The 17044-nt window shown below is 44.8% G+C and overlaps 1 protein-coding gene across 1 annotated transcript in view; it reads left to right on the top strand.

Moving 5' to 3' along the window:
* The window catches only part of RNF17 (ring finger protein 17), a 532263-nt gene that overhangs the window by 211277 nt on the left and 303942 nt on the right, over positions 1-17044 (top strand). The window contains exon 10 of the mRNA XM_073612476.1: positions 2030-2230. Coding sequence (XP_073468577.1) covers positions 2030-2230 — 201 coding nt within the window. The remainder of the gene's footprint in view (positions 1-2029; positions 2231-17044) is intronic.

The following is a 17044-nucleotide window of genomic DNA, read 5'->3' as shown; positions in this document are numbered from 1 at the left end:
ATACAAGAGAAAAGAAAAACAAGACCAAGTGAAAGAGAAGTAAAGAGAGGAAACTAAAAGAGAGAGGGGAGACAAAGACACCAAGGGGGAGGGGAAAGAAGAGAAAGAAAAGGGGAGGGAGGGGGGGGGGGGGGGAGTCAGAAAGGAGAACGTGATAAACTGAAGAAGAGGGCAGTGAAAAACGATGCAATTGAGGTGGATAGGGGAAGCAGCATATACCTGGTAATGATGTAAAAATTATATGGGGGTGGTGCAATTGTATGGCCACAATCTAGAGCACTAATAAATCGTAGGCAAAGGGTGGAGGAATGGTAGGGCTGTCCACTAGGGTTGTCCCGATACCACTTTTTTAGGACCGAGTACAAGTACCAATACTTTCTTTCGAGTACTCGCCGATACCGATACTTTTTTTTAAAATGTCACGTGACAGTGTTTTTTTTTTTTTTTTTTTTTAACAGTGCTTGCTTTTTTGGGGGGGGGGGGGGGAGTGAACGGGGTATGTGTGTGTGTGTTTTTTTTTTTTATTTACAACTTTTATTTTTTACAATAATATTTTTTTTATTCTTTATTGTTTTTTTGTTTTTTTTTAATCAGCCCTTTTGGGGGGCTTTGGTGAGATATCAGGGGTCTTAACAGACCTCTGATATCTCCCCCTTGAGACAGAGAAAGAGACAGAGGATAGAGATTCCCCAGTCCCTTTCTCTGCAGCCTCAGCTGCACTGAGAATGAATGGAGAGAAGACAGCAGCTTCTCTCCATTCATAAACTGACACATCGTAATCACAGGAGATTACAATGTTTCAGTTATTGTGAATGGACAGAGTCAGCTGACTCTATCCATACACAAAGGAAGGAGGAGGGGGACTGAGGAACGGAGGGGGAGAACGGAGGGGACAGATAAGGAGAGCGGAACGGAGGGGACAGATAAGGAGAGCGGAACGGAGGGGACAGATAAGGAGAGCGGAACGGAGGGGGACAGATAAGGAGAGCAGAACGGAGGGGGACAGATAAGGAGAGCAGAACGGAGGGGGACAGATAAGGAGAGCAGAACGGAGGGGACAGATAAGGAGAGCAGAACGGAGGGGACAGATAAGGAGAGCAGAACGGAGGGGACAGATAAGGAGAGCAGAACGGAGGGGGACAGCGGAGAGGCACAGAGGAAAGGAGGGGGCACGGAGGAGGATGCAGTGAGCTATCACCGCTGTATGTCACTAAAGCTGGTGAAAGCCGCTGGGGGAGAATCTTGTAACTCACCCACGCGCCGATCACAGCTGTCTTCCGGGTATCGGGGGAAGCATCGGGAGCATTTGCCCGAGTACAAGTACTCGGGCAAATGCTCGGTATCGGTGCCGATACCGATACTAGTATCGGTATCGGGACAACCCTACTGTCCACCCATGCCAGAGTCACCTATAAGGAACATAAGAAAAGGTATCGTTTATATTGCAAAAAATAAAAATTGCTGAAGCAATCAAATACCATCAAAAGAAAGCTCTATTTGTGGGAAAATAAGGACGCAAATTTTGTTTGGGTACAACATTGCATGACAGTGCAATTACCAGATAAATGCATCGCAGTGCCAAATTGTAAAAAGTCCTCTGGCAGCCAAAAGGTCCAGGGCTTAAGTGGTTAATATGTCCAGGCAGCTGGTGGATCCAGACTTCCTAAGTTGGGATGACGTGCTACCTGGACTAATCTCGATGATGTCAGCGGAGAGCGGACTTCAGCCCGTTCTTTGCTGAAAACGGGTCACAGGAGTGCAAATGGATTGCACTCCTGTGACCCATAGGAGAAGTCCAGCCAAATGAGCTCAAGCTGGACTTCTCCTTTATTTGTTAAAAAAAAAAAAAAAATAGAAATACATACTTAATTGGGAAAGTTAAAATGTCAGCATTTGACCACATATTCTTTATCATCACTTTGACCTGTCCTATTACTTCATCCTACTATTTAAGTTATTTTGGGTTTCTCTGGAGGTTATTGAATACTCTTATTTGAGCTTCTTGTTCTGTCTGTTTTTTCTCTTATAGTGCACCTGGATCTGCTGATCCACATCTGCCTCTGAAGGAAGTATGGGATTCAGTTTTAGACCGACCGCTTGACTCCATTGAACAATGTATGGGCACCATTTCCCTTTCTGAGCGCAGTGAGCTTGATGTGTACATAAGTCATGTGCTGTCTCCCAGTAAGATATTTGTACAATGGCTGTCTTCAGAGAACATTCTTAAAAGGTAACTGCATGTACACTATACTTGCATTATTTTAAGGGTGGGATTTCTTTTTTGTGCAGTACAAATAAATGCGTTGAATACCAATTAATAACTGCACACCTATCTATACACAACAGGGAATGTTAGTAGAACTGTTTTTCTTGTCCATTGAGGAACAGAGAGTATTTCGCCTTTCGGTTATATTGCCACCTACAGGTGGATTGGTGCAGAAAAACTGTTGGGAAGGGTAATCTTTCCTACTTCCTGTATGCTTCAGTCTCCTTCGTTTTCTAATGTCCTAGAAGGATAGACATAATTTTTTTTTTCTCCGCTTTGATGTGAGCACTGCCAATGATATAATTTATTACATCAGCGACAGCACCAGCATGCAGACAAAATCCCAACCCCTATAGCAACTGGGAGTTTTACATTTCAACTTCCTGCCAGCAAGTATTTAAAGTGATTTGTGGATTTAAGAGTGAATCAAGATCAACAAACATCTGGTCTTTGCTCTCTGGCTAAAGTTGGAATAAAAAGAAACAAATGCCAAAAAACAGAGTTTAACCAGCTGCGGACCAGCCGCCGCAGTTTTACTGCGGCAGGTTGGCTCCGCTGCGCGAAATCATGTAACTGTACGTGATCTCACGGGGTCCGGATAGCGGGCGCCCGCCGCGAGTCTCAATGTCCGCAGGGATACCCGCGATCGCCTCAGAGAGGAAGAACTGGGAAATGCTGACGTAAACAAGCATTTTCCCGTTCTGCCTAGTAACAGGGACACTGATCACCGCTCCCTGTAATTGGGAGCGGTGATCAGTGTCGTGTCACACATAGCCCCCCCACCACCACAGTTAGAATCACTCCCTAGGACACACTTAACCCCTGCAGCGCCCCCTCCTGGTTAACCCCTTCACTGCCAGTCACATTTACACAGTAATCTGCATTTTTAATCACACTGATTGCTGTTTAAATGTGAATGGTACCAAAAGTGTCCGATGTGTCCGCCATAATGTCGCAGTCACGATAAAAATCGCTGATCGCCACTGTAGCAGAGCGTCCCAGAGAGAGCCAGGAAAAGTCCTGTTCGGGGGTTTATACATCTCCCAGGCTGCTCTCATACACGTTCAGGGATCTCTGATCCAGGGTCCAGTTCAGGTCTTGGTCCTCTCCCCCAGGCTAATTTAAGCTCACCTGAGCAGACAGCCTTTGCTCTTGGCCTGGGATACTCGGACTACTTCTGTGTAGGAGAGCAAAAAGGTATGTGGAAGCTGACAAGCTGTAGGCTTGCTCAGCCTGGTAGTTAGGATCTGTAAATATTGTTTAGTTAGTGCCGAGACACGGCTACGTTTTGTTTTGGCTATTTTTGTTCCTATTTGTTTTTTTTGGAACACTGTACAGCACCTGTATATAGACTTGTATATATCACAAATAAACACTGCGCTGTTTGTCAATATTTCACTGGATTTGGTATCTGTGCCTGAAAGACTGCTCATCCCAGGAAGCTTTGTACCTGCTACCTGTCCCCCAGGTAACACCACCATTACTAGTAAAAAAATAATAAAAATGCCATAAATCTATCCCCTATTTTGTAGACGCTATAACTTTTGCGCAAACCAATCAAACGCTTATTGCGATTTTTCTTTTTTTCCAAAAATATGTAAAAGAATACGTATCGGCCCAAACTGAGGGGCAAAAAAAAATTATATATTTTTTGGGATATTTATTTTAGCTAAAAGTAAAAAATATTGCTTTTTTTTTTTCAAACTTGTCGCTCTTTTTTTGTTTATAGCGCAAAAAAATAAAAACCGCAGAGGCGATCAAATACCACCAAAATAAAGCTCTATTTGTGGGGAAAAAAGGACGTCAATTTTGTTTGGGTACAACGTCGCACGACTGCGCAATTGTCAGTTAAAGCGACACAGTGCCGAATCGCAAAAAAGGCTCTGGTCAGGAAGGGGGTAAATTCTTCCGGGGCTAAAGTGGTTAAAGCTGAAGTTTAAGAGTGGCTTTTTTTCTATAGATACATTGATAGAGCTCTGACCAGTCTATGTTTGTATGTATCGTACCTGTTGGATCCTTGTGGAAGCTTGAAATCACTCTAGCAGGCAACCCTAATACAGTGATCTCCACTAGCTTCCAGGTCCCATGTGGATTGGCTGCCCTTCTGCATTCTGAACACAAAAGGTCATACGGGCACTGTTCAGGGAATTCTTTGCATTTTTTTCAGTACATGCAAAGAGTTCTCTGACTGGTTGAGGCAGAGAGGTCACGACCCCCCCCCCTTCAATCAGTGGACCAAAGTCCAGTGGAAAAAGGATTCACTTAAAGCGGACCGTCAGTAATTTTTTCAACTTTCCGTCTTCTGCCCTTGTTTTAACCACTTGCCACCCGCAATATAGCAAAATGACGTTGGCAAAGTGGTTGTGTTATCCTGACCGGATGTCATATGACGTCTTTCAGGATAACAAGCATCACGGCGATCGTTGTTGCGGTGTGTAAGTCTGACACACCGCAACTCCGATCTAGGTAAAGAGTCTCTGACGGAGACTCTTTACCATGTAATCAGCCATGTCCAATCACAGCTGATCACAGTGTAAACAGGAAGAGCCGTTGAGCGGCTTTTCCTCACTCGCGTCTGTTAGACGCGAGTAGAGGAGAGCCGATCGGCTGCTCCTCTGACAAGGGGGGTCTGTGCCGAGGATGCCCACGCTGGACCACCAGGGACCAGGTATGCCACCCATGGCCACCAGGGATCCCAATCAGTGCCCACAATGGATGCCAATCAGTGCCAAACAATGCCTGCCAATCAGTGATGCCCATCTGTACCATCCATTAGTGTACATCAGTGCCCATCCGTGCCGCCTATCAGTGCCCATCTGTGCCACCTATCAGTGCCACCTATGTGTACCCATCAAAGCCGCATATTGGTGCCTATTATCAGTGCCACCTCGTAAGTGCCCATCAGTGAAGGAGGAATCTTACTTATTTACAAAGTTTTGTAACAAACAAAATAAACTTTTTTTTCAACATTTTCGGTCTTCTTTTTATTTGTTTAGCAGAAAAATCCCAGAGGTGATTAAATACCACCAAAAGGAAGCTCTATTTGTGGGAACAAAATTATAAAAATTTAGTTTGGGTACAGTGTAGCATGACCGCGCTACTGTCATTCAAAGTGCGACAGCGCTGAAAGCTGAAAATTGGACTGGGCAGGAAGATGTATAATTGCCCTGTGTTGAAGTGGTTAACTTTGGACAGTAACACATTTTTTTCTGTCAGTAAATGCCTTACACAGCCCACATCCTGTTTCTTGTCTGGTAAAAAGCCTAGGCTTATGACATCACGCACAGCACTCTCTCAGTCTCCTGAGTTTGCCAGGAAGGGAGGGGGAGATGAGTCATAAGAGGGTCGATGAGAGTTGCAGAGCTGGAGGTGTACCTCTGTGTGTGTGTAAATCCAGGAAGTGAACAGGCAGCAGCTGTATCTGTCCACAGTTAAAATGGTTGCAGCCAGACTCAATGAATGGAGATTTCTGCAGCATATTTGACAAGTACAGAATCACAGTATATATAAAATAATATGCAAGGTGGTTGGAGGGAAGCTTCAGAATGGCAAAGATGTCTTTATTACAAATTATGTGAGCAAACTGCAGTTCCTCTTTAACAGCGGTCTATTCCTGTAGCTGATCCCGTCATCTTAGTCTAAACCAGTGGTAGGCAACCTTTTGAGTACAGTGTGTCGGGAAATGTTTTCAAAGAAATTGGGCGTTTCAATTGTATAACAAAAAAGTTAACTTCACACAGTCAATCATGAAAGGGATTTTTTATAAAGTAAATGCTAGTGTAAACTACTTGAGCAATGGTGACTAATAAACATCCTGCACTTAGATCAGCCCCAATTCCTGTACGTCCAGTCAGCCCCAATTCCTGCATCTTCACACCTCTGATCACTGTACCCCCTGCACATCTGCCCCACCACTGTACAACCCTGCTCATCTGTCCCACCAATATGCCTCCTTTCTCCTCTTCCCCACCTCTGTACCCCCCTGCTCTTCTGGCCCCACCTCTGTACCCCCCTGCTCTTTCGCCCCCCTAATGCACCACCCTTTCACATCTGCCCAACACTGAACACCCCATGCTTATCTTTTCCACCACTGTAACTCCCTTCTCATCTGGCACAACACAATCCCCCTGCTCATCTGTCCCACCACTGTAACCCCCTGCTCATCTGCCCTATCATTTTACTGTACTGTGCTCTTCTGTCTCACCGCTGAACCCCCTTCTCATCTCTCCCACCACTGTACCTCCTGCACTTCTGCCAAACTACTGTACCCCCCCCCCCAACATTTGCCCCACCGCTGTACTCCATTCTTCCGTCCCACTGCTGAACCGTTTTCATCACTCCAGCCACTGTAACCCCCTTTCTCCTCTCCCCCACCACTGTACCTCCTGCACATCTGTCTCACCTCTGTACCCCCCTGCTCTTCTGCTCCACCTCTGTACCCCCTGCTCTTCTGCCCCACCACTGTAACCCCCTGCTCATCTGTCCCACCAGTGTACCTCCTTTCTCCTCTGCCCTGCCTCTGTACCCCCCTGCTCTTCTGCTCCACCTCTGTACCCCCCTGCTCTTGCTCCACCTCTGTATCCCCCCTGCTCTTCTGCTCCACCTCTGTATCCCCCCTGCTCTTCTGCTCCACCTCTGTATCCCCCCTGCTCTTCTGCTCCACCTCTGTTCCCCCCTGCTCTTCTGCTCCACCTCTGTTCCCCCCTGCTCTTCTGCTCCACCTCTGTTCCCCCCTGCTCTTCTGCTCCACCTCTGTTCCCCCCTGCTCTTCTGCTCCACCTCTGTTCCCCCCCTGCTCTTCTGCTCCACCCCTGTTCCCCCCCCCCTGCTCTTCTGCTCCACCTCTGTTCCCCCCCCCCCTTCTCTTCTGCTCCACCTCTGTTCCCCACCCCCCTTCTCTTCTGCTCCACCTCTGTTCCCCCCTGCTCTTCTGCTCCACCTCTGTACCCCCTGTTCTTCTGCTCCACCTCTGTAACCCCCTGCTCTTCTTCTCCACCACTGTAACCCCTTGCTCATCTGTACCACCATATAACCACCTTCTTATCTGGCCCATCACTGAACCCCCATGCTCCTCTGTCCTACCACTGTAACCCCCTTCTCATCTGACAAAACACTGAACCCCCCCCTGCTCATCTGCCCCATCACTGTAACCCCCTTGCTCTTCTGTCCCACCGCTGAACCCCCTTCTCATCTCTTCCACCACTGTACCCCCTGCACATCTGCCCCACCATCGTACCCTCCTGCTCTTCTGTTCCACCGCTAAACCCCGCTGCTTATCTGCCCCACCGCTGTACCCTCCTACTCATCTGCTCCACTGCTGTACCTTCTTCTCACCTATGATATGCGTGAAATGCAGAGTGGTGCAAGGAAGCAGAAATGAGACACATCTACCTGTCCTGGCACACTCATCCCCACTGATCCACCTTTTTCATCCAGCCCACGTGCTTGTATGTGATGTCACGAACAAGCATCTGGAATGGATGCGCAATGATGAGCTCAGGTCAGGGGCGTTTTCTGATAGTAGTAGGCCTGCCCTCGATCGAGCCCTCGCAGCAGAGAAAATTGCAGTGTCGAGCGCCGCAGCAAAATTAAGTGGGATTTTCATTGCGCTGAATACTGGCTGTGACTTAAAGGGACACAGAGTGCATGTGTGTTATTTTATATTTATAATTTTATTTTTTTCAACAATGTTCCCAGAAGCTCAACAGTATTTCCACAAACTGTCACCTGATTGTGATTTTCTCAATCACACTGAAATCCCTTCTTTCTGAGATTGGTAGTGGCAACCAAGTGAGTCATTTTCCTCAAGATCAGGGATATGCAATTAGCGGACCTCCAGCTGTTGCAAAACTACAAGTCCCATCATGCCTCTGCCTCTGGGTGTCATGCTCGTGGCTGTCAGAGTCTTGCTTTGCCTCATGGGACTTGTAGTTCTGCAACAGCTGGAGGTCCGCTAATTGCATATCTCTGCTCTAGATGGTGTGCAGGGCTAGCAGGACTGTGATTGGCTTTTGCAGTGAGCCAATCACAGCCCTCCTCCTCCTGGAAACAGGGACTGCCCCCCTAGCAGAACTGCACCCAATCTCTTCCCCATCACTAGAGCTGACGATCACAGCTACAACAAAGTTAGATAACCAATCAATGTTTCCCATTGTTTACAATGTGTGGGGGCACAGTGCCCCCCCCCCCCAGTGCAGGTTTGGCATGTGGAATTGTGAGATTGGAATGCATTAGCATTCGCTGACACTTCCCTGCGCTACTTTGCTGTTGTGGAGCAAGTCGGGTGCCGGCAAAAGAGGCTTTGCGTGCTGCTTGCCGCCTACCCCTGGTCTAAACAAACTTTTCATTGTGCCTGTTGAAGATTTTGCAGATAAAAGTTTGAGGTGCTGGTAAAGGCCCTCCTAACTTTGGCAGGACCTCCCCAACAACCATCTCTCTGCAATTTCAGTATTTCAAACTGCAGCTAAATGGATTAGGGCAATGAACAACCGATGTGACCCTTTCTTTCTGGGTTCATGCTTTAACAGAGCAATTACAGCATGTGGATGCCCTAGAAGGGTAGTAGAGGATTCAATTTTCAGAGTTGCACTCATCTTTATTCACATGCACAGAATCTTGTGGCTCAAAGCTTGAACAGCTGAAGCCACCTGTAAAAGATGCCTTTTCAAGGAAGACGTCTGTTTGGGTAGGCACTTGACCAATTCATAAGATGTCACAGGTTTTGTTTTCATGCAGAAGATCCTAAATCCCCCTCCTCTGGAGCCTTTACATATGTAGAGCTCCTAATCGCACTACTGATTTTTCAAGTTCTATGCCTAGGTTCGCCCTTCCTTTCGGCTAAATGTTTGGACCTTAAAGCCCATCTAGTCTTCCCTGTTACCCTCTTCCCAATGAAGGGGTGCCTTCACGACTAAGAGTGAGGGACATCTGTTTGAACCCACAAGTCTTAGACATATGTGACGCGAAGGGAGACAAACTTTGAATTTAACTGGGTAAAAATGGAGTTCAAAACTCCAGCCCCTCAACACTTACTTTCAAATCAAGACTGTTCAAGGAGTGCAAGTTAGATTTGCAAAATGCCTTGAAACATCTTTTGTCCTAGGAAGTAGTTCCAGTAACCCCACAAGAAAGGTTTGCTTTTTTTTTTTTACATACCTGTTGACAGAGGTATTCCTCCTATTCTGGACTTAAAATCTCTTAATAAATACCTAAAAATTCCTAAATTTTTAATAGAATCCACAAGTTCGGTAATTGCCTCTCTGAAAGAACGGAAATACAATGCATCTATAGACACTCACTTCCAGTATGTTGCACTGCCCTTTGTGAATACTCTGGGAGCAAAGGATAAACCAAAGGTCCTAGCACCTCTATGTACTTCTCAGAATTCAGGGCATCCAGGTCAAAGGTCTTCTGGACGACTTCCTTCTGAAGGACTTCTCTACCTGCCCGCTGTTGGCAAACATCCACAAGGCAATTAGGATGATCCAAACTTTCAGTTGGGTGACCAATTTCAAAAGATTCTGCTCTCTAGCCTTCTGTATGCCTGAAATATGTGGGTCTTGTGCTGGACACATACAATTGAAGGTCTACCTTCGCTGTTCAATGGACATTCACTTTTTTTGAGGCTTTTGACATATTTGGTATTTATTTATCTGATGCAATCTCATCTTTCATATTTTACCAAAAAATTGGGTATTGCATGGCTTGAGTGCACCTATGAGTATAGGTGCACTCAAACCATGCAATACCCAATTTTTATACCCAATGTGTCTTTTAATGTGTGCTAAAAAAATGGCTCCAGCAGTGAAATGTTTAAACAACTCCCATTACTTGGACGTTCATTGAAGAACACAGCCTGGCAACGCATTGTGATCGTAGGGTTATTGCGCCACCTCCAGGAGAAGGACACAGTAAAAAAATATCAGAAAGCACAAACTATGGATGGCCCCTGCTGTTTTGTCAAGTGTCTAGCAGTAAGGACCTAGCTTGGTTTTTAGTAGAGTTAACCCTTTTTTATTCATTTATTTCAACAAATTTTCAATCAGCTGAGCTGGGTGACAGGCTGGATAGTATAGATCCTAGTTGTCACCCTAGTTTGACCAGCGAGCACTTGCAGCCTTTTAGCCCTGTGCAGGGTCAGCTGTGATAGCCCTGCACAGAAGCTGGGCAGCCAGTGAGCTATCTCATGATATGACTGAATGTTTTTGATAGTTTACTGTAATGTCCCCCCTGGCCAATAACTCCCTCACTTTGGTGAGATGCAAATTGTCTTGGAAGAGGTATCTGCTTTCTTTCTACTAGGACCGGTAAGTATACCCCCCTCACTTTCTCTGAAGGTGTGTGGTGGATCTCAATTCCAGTCTCTTGACTGGTCGGTTTCTGGTGCAGTGAGTCCTGCTGGAGTCCCCCCTCATCTGCAATAGCCACGTCTGGGGTGGGGACTGTCTTTGCCCCTGTATATTGTTGGGAATCGAGATCCTCAGCTTCCTCCATTTCTTTGGGCACTCTCTCTCTGCAGTCTTGGAGACTTTCACCTCCTGGAAGTTAGTGACATGTAACCGCAAAGCGAGTAAGAAGCACCCTCCTCCATGCTTCTCCTCCTCGCATAATTTGGAGGCAAAGGTCGATGATGCTCTGCATTAACTTGCTAATCAAGTTGATATGGACCTCGACTTCTCAGGTGGTGAGATCCTCCACGACTGTTGCTGCACAGGAAAAAGGGTTGGTGTCTGCTGTTATTCTTTGCAGTAGACCCATAAAATTAAATTCTGGATCCCCAGGTGCTTAGGATGCATTGCATGCATCCTTTTAGTACTTGTAAGCCATTGTGTTTCACTAAAGTGTTTCCTTATTCTGCCAGCTTTGATAAGTTTGTATATGGGGAATGGGAATGTTCTAAACAACCCTTTGTGCAACCAAAATGGTTGTCTGTTCTTTTGAAGAGACTCTTAAAATGTGGACTTCCCGAGAATCCACCAATCTCCAGATTGAACAAGGCAGCCAGGATCCCAGTGGAGGAATCTCCTTTTCAATGACCCTGCTGACAGGAAGGCAGAATCTGTTACTGATAGCTGGTTCATCTCTGCCTGGTTTTAGCCATGGCTTTGGTATGCCAAATTCTTACATAAAGGGCTAAGCTTCTGCGTCAGAGCTTGGGTAATGAACAAATATTATAGTCTATAATCTTTATAGTCTTTTATATTGTTGACAATAGTCAAATTTAGTCTACGTGAAGCAGGCGGACAATCTAACTGGTCCTGAGTCTTAAGTACATCTTTGTATGTATGCGGTCTCATTGTTTTCTAAACTTTTTTTTACAGATGTTTGTCTGTGCCAAGTTCTCTGGCCTAGGTGTTGGTCGGAAGTCCAGACTTTGAAAAACACTCTTTTTCAGGGTGACTGGCTCTTTAGTTCCACACTGAACGACATGATAAAGAAAACCTACAGGAAGTAAAAGCAGTTTTCTTCTGCAAACTAAGAAGGGCAAGGAGCCACGGTGTAAGCAATGACCATCTTTTTTGCTCCTCGGGCTCTTCAAAGGCTCCAATGCTTTAAAGGCCCCCTCTGGTATTAGCACATTCTTGGCAGCACAAGACGAACTTGCCCCGCGGACAAGTCCTTCATGGCATGTAGGTTTGCTCCCACCTGTTCATACCAGGGTGCAGGGTTGACTGCTGGTTTGCAGATTCTTGGCATTATCCTCTTTCCAACAAATGGGTTTGCAAGCTGATCACATCTGGCTACAAAGTAAAGTTTTTCCCTATCCACAGACAAATTCTTTTCTACCAATCTCAGTCTCTCTGTCTTGACTATGTGAGCCTTACATAGCTGTAGTGGGCTAACTATTAGGACGTGATTGCTTCTGGGTTTCTACTCCAACCTGTTTACAGTGCCAAAGAAATTAGGGGTGCAACCGATTCTTGACCTCAAGGCTCTTGTGACTGTCCAAAAATTCTAGATGGAATCCTTCCCCTCTGTTGTGGTTTCTCTTCATCATGTGGGTTTCCTGGCTTCTATAGACATCAATACTGCGTACCTGCACATCATTTTGTGCGAAACACTATGGTTTGATGCTCTTTTTGTTGAGAGATGACCACTACCTGTTGCCCTTCCCTTTGGTCTGGCCTTTGCCACATGGGTATTTACCAAGGAGGTTACTCTGATCCAGCATTGCTGTGACAGTGGCCTACCTGGATGATCTCCTACGGGTGGAATCGTATGCTTCCCTCATGAATGGTTTGTCAATCGCATTTGCATTCTGCTGAGTTTTGTTAGTTTCCGACCAGGCTTTGGAGCACCTGGGTCTTTCAAAGCAATCTGGTGTGGTGTTGCTGTAACCCCGAAACATACATGATCCAGGGTCTGGTGTTACCCCAACATCATCTCCATCCCTAATTCAATACATATATACAAGGTATAATCTAATAAAATGCTGCGCTATCCAAATTATATCATGTGACCACCACACACAATACTGATAATGTTCTCTCTAATCAAATATATTATAAAATATTGCAATCCCATGCAATTATATCTTGTACCTATATTGCAATCCTATGCAATTATATCTTATACATATAATGCAATTCTATGCAATTACCTTGCGACAGGGTTACTATCTTGTGACATGTGTAACTGTACATAAATCTATATAAAATGCATCCACATTAGATATGTAAACAACATTAAAGTGCTTAGAAATTACACAAATAAAGTGCATTAAAGTGCTCTTGTGCAAAAATGTCCATGCATTAATGTGCCTTTAATGGAATGCAACATAAAGTCCATTCATATTTAATCAATTCTTCTGATTCTCGTTAAAGATGATAAAAACAAGTGCTCGTGTGCACTTTTGTGCTCCCCTTTGGTGTATACACTCACCTTAGAGCGTGTGTCCTTGCACCTAAGCTTGGTCAAACCAAGCTTTTTAAACCACCTCTGGGTTTAATGTCTGCACTCAGATCCTTGGCTGGTTGCTTGCACGTTTATCCATATAAAATACAACAGAGGAAACTGGATAGTGTGATACCGTTTTCATATATTTATTAAAAAGTTACAATCTTCCCTATGGTAGGGTACTCACATTTCATGGGTGCTACAGTGCACCAGTCTATACAAGTCAGAAATCATAAAAAGCGCTGAGCTAATGTGTCCCTTCCTTTACTGAGAATGCTCCGCCGTCTCACACCCCAGCCCCCTCCCCAACGCGTGTCAATTCCGGGAAATTGCATATCTTCCTCAGGGGGAATTCTGAATTCCCCTGAGGAAGATACGTCATTTCCCGGTAGCGTTCTCAGGAAAGGAAGCCCACAGTGCTGCTGCAATCTCTCCCCCTCTCCCCTCGCACTGTACCAATCGGTACACAGAGGGGAGGAACCGGCGCCATGACGTGACGCCGGTTTGTTTACAAGTGATCGCTCCGTCATTTGACGGAACGATCACATGGTAAACGGCCGCGATCAGCAGCTATTTATCGTGATGCGCCAGGTCCTCAGGACCCGGCGGTCACGGATGTTCCCGGGTGCGCGCCCCAGGGGGTGCACGGGAGCAACATTCTGGAAGGACGTCCCACGGACGTCCACCCAGAATAAGCTGACCGCACTGTAGCCGTCTTTTGGCTATGGCCCGGTCGGCAAGTGGTTAAGCACTTTAATATTGTTTACATATCTAATGTGGATGCACTTTATATAGATTTATGTACAGTTACTCATGATGTCACAAGATGTAATTACATAGGATTGCATTACATGTATAAGATATAATCCCGTAGGATTGCATTATAGGTACAAGATTTAATTGCATGGGATTGCAATATTTTATAATATATATTTGATTAGAGATAACAATATCAGTATTGCGTGGGGTGGTCACATGATATAATTTGGATAGTGCGTAGCATTTTATTAGATTATCCACTGGGTCGGCACATAGCATATGGGACATGATCAGTGCTAGCACCTGTCCTTAATATCAATTTGGATATTCGTATGGTAGCTCGCAAGAATTTGCTTGTTTTTTTTAGATATATACAAGGGGTTCACTCTGGGACTTTGAGTGAGGTGAATATGGTTAGTCAAGAAACAGGTCATGGAAGTAAAATAATGTAGATTTATTACAATTGTTGCGCATCTGAGACACAACAGCAATAACTACAGGCCAATAAAATATGCATATAATGTGAACATGAGATAATCCACATACATGGTAAAACAATATATACCAATTTACAAACATCAGAGAAATTTGCAAGCATGAGTAGTACCGGACGACGTTTTGCGAGACCGCGCTCGCTCTTCAGGGGTAAATGCTTTGCTCAATCTGTAGCTAAACTCACAGCCATTTGGCAGCTCATGGAAGATTATGCTTTAGTGTCAAAGTAGGTGTTTTGGAGAGTTCCATATGGTAGCTTTCAGGGATGACACCTTGTTTGTCCGTATAAGAAAGATCCTATGGCTGAAGTGTTGGTCAGATGCAAATCAAAAGGTTGCTCTTTGAGGAACGTCAATCATCCTTGCATGCCTTCATTGAGGAGCTGACGGTGAGCAAAAGCATTCTCTTACCCCTAAAGAAGCTGAAGGTGACTTGTCAGAAACTGGTAATATCTTTATAATCGAAGATTGGTTTCTTTCGTCAGCACCCAGCCTTAGGCTCTAAGTAAAAGCTTAAGTAACCCTTACCCGGAAAGAGCCACTGGATTTATTGGGTCCCTTGGTTTTGTGGCGATGACTCTACAATAACGCCGTGCACTCTTTACACCCCTGGCTGGGTGGGGAATATTTATTGCAGATGTACAGTATATGCAGTACCCTATTAGCAAAAGAGATCTGAAACAACAGCAGTAATACATTAAACAAACTATAGCTAGAAGTATATTGCAAGAAGGTAAACAGAATAAATATACTATACTGAGTAAACAGAAGGAGAAATATACTACAATAGTTGAACATGAGGAGAAATATAACGTAGAAACGATAATTTGTATAAAGCACAACCCCCTTCTAGACTATATACTAGACAACCCTAACTAGGGGGAGATCTACTACAATAACAGTTCAGCAGTCGGTAATATACTCATCCTCCTGCTGGCCATCTTGTTGGGGTCCAACTGTTATGTCAGTGCTCAGGGTAATGACCCTTTAAACACTAATGACACTGACTGTGGTCATTTTAAAGGATAAGTTCACCTTTTAACAAAAATAATTTGTAGGTAAAAAAATTTGCATTTCCTATTTTGTTTTAGGAGCCTGGAAAGCATTGCCCCAGTGATCAACATATCGCCGATGCCATGCAGGTCTTCTGCAGACTGTCAGTGTAAGCTGTCTGCCTGTACATCATATGGGAGACAGTTTTACACTGACAGGAAGAATCAGTGCATGACCACAGTGCTCAACAGCGCCATGGTAGTCCATAGAGTACTGCCAACTGCCACAAAGGCTATTGGTACTTGTATTGATTCACAGGGATCTGTGAATTAATGACATGGCTGTGTGGACGGAGCCCGGGCCGTGCTCTTTGAATCGTGATGAATACGGGGGGAAGATTCCCAGTTGGGGTGGGGGGGGCTGGAGAATCGGGATGAGAGGTGTCTGATGCTGAACATGTTACTTGTTACACCCTAAATATGGGTGTAACTTGTTGATAAAGGATAACTTATCCTTTAACCACTTAAGGAGCGCCCCACGTACATATACTGCGGCAGGGCGGCCCTTGAAAGCAAAATCAACAATAAGAAAGCACTCCCAGGTAACACATTTAACCCTTTGATCACCCCTGATGTTAACCCCTTCCTTGCCACAAGTACAGTGACAGTGCGTTTTTTTTATCACTGTATTAGTGTCAGTGTCAGATTTGTATGCCGTAATGTCACAGTCCTGTAAAAAAGATCGTCACCATTACTAGTAAAAGAAATAAAAAGTCCATAAATCTATCCCATAGTTTATAGATCCAAACCAATCAGTATACGCTTATTGGCATTTTTTTTACCAAAAATTTGTAGCAGAATCTATATTGGCCTAAATTGATGAAGAAATTTGATTTTTTTTTTTTTTTTTTTTATTAGATGTGTTTTATAGCACAGAGTAAAAATATGTTTTGTTTTGTTTTTCTAAATGGTCTGTTTTTTGTTGTTTTATAGCGCAAAAAATAAAAACCGCAGAGGTGATCAAATACCAAGTTCTATTTGTGGGGAAAAAAGGACATCAATTTTATTTGCGTACAGTATAGCACGACTACTACTAATTGTCAGTTAAAGTAACGCAGTGCAGTATCGCAAAAACTGACTTAGTCAAGAAAGGAGGTGAACCATCCGAGGCTCAAGTGGTTAAACACTGATCATGTCACGGTCTCCGATACTCGCAGACAACACTGTCCCCCTTTTGGCCAGGTGTAATGTGGATTTGTCCAGTGGCCTCTCACCAACTTCTTGTGTTACCAGGTGGTCTCTCTGAGTAATACACCAACATCTGTGGCTCTCTTCATTGTCCTCAGATATCTATCAAAGTGCCTCTCTCTCTCTGGAGCAGTGGTGAACAGTCTGTCAACAGCCAAATGTGTGCATACTTTCCTCTCAGAAACAGCCTCCACACTGCTTTTCCTCAGGCTGGGAAAACAGCAGGGAGCCACTTCTCTTTGCCCCAGTGCCTTAAGTTTTCTCCCTCCGGTTCACCATGCTGTCTGTCAGAATGACATTCTCCCACAACCCTTGCAGCAGTGCATGTCCTGTGTACCTTTTAAATGGGTAGAGAGTGGAGTCGACACTGGTTGTACACAGCTCTACAA

This window comes from Aquarana catesbeiana, linkage group LG02 (assembly GCF_042186555.1).
Source record: "Aquarana catesbeiana isolate 2022-GZ linkage group LG02, ASM4218655v1, whole genome shotgun sequence".
Lineage (NCBI taxonomy): Eukaryota > Metazoa > Chordata > Amphibia > Anura > Ranidae > Aquarana > Aquarana catesbeiana.
This window is presented reverse-complemented; position numbering and strand designations above follow the sequence as displayed.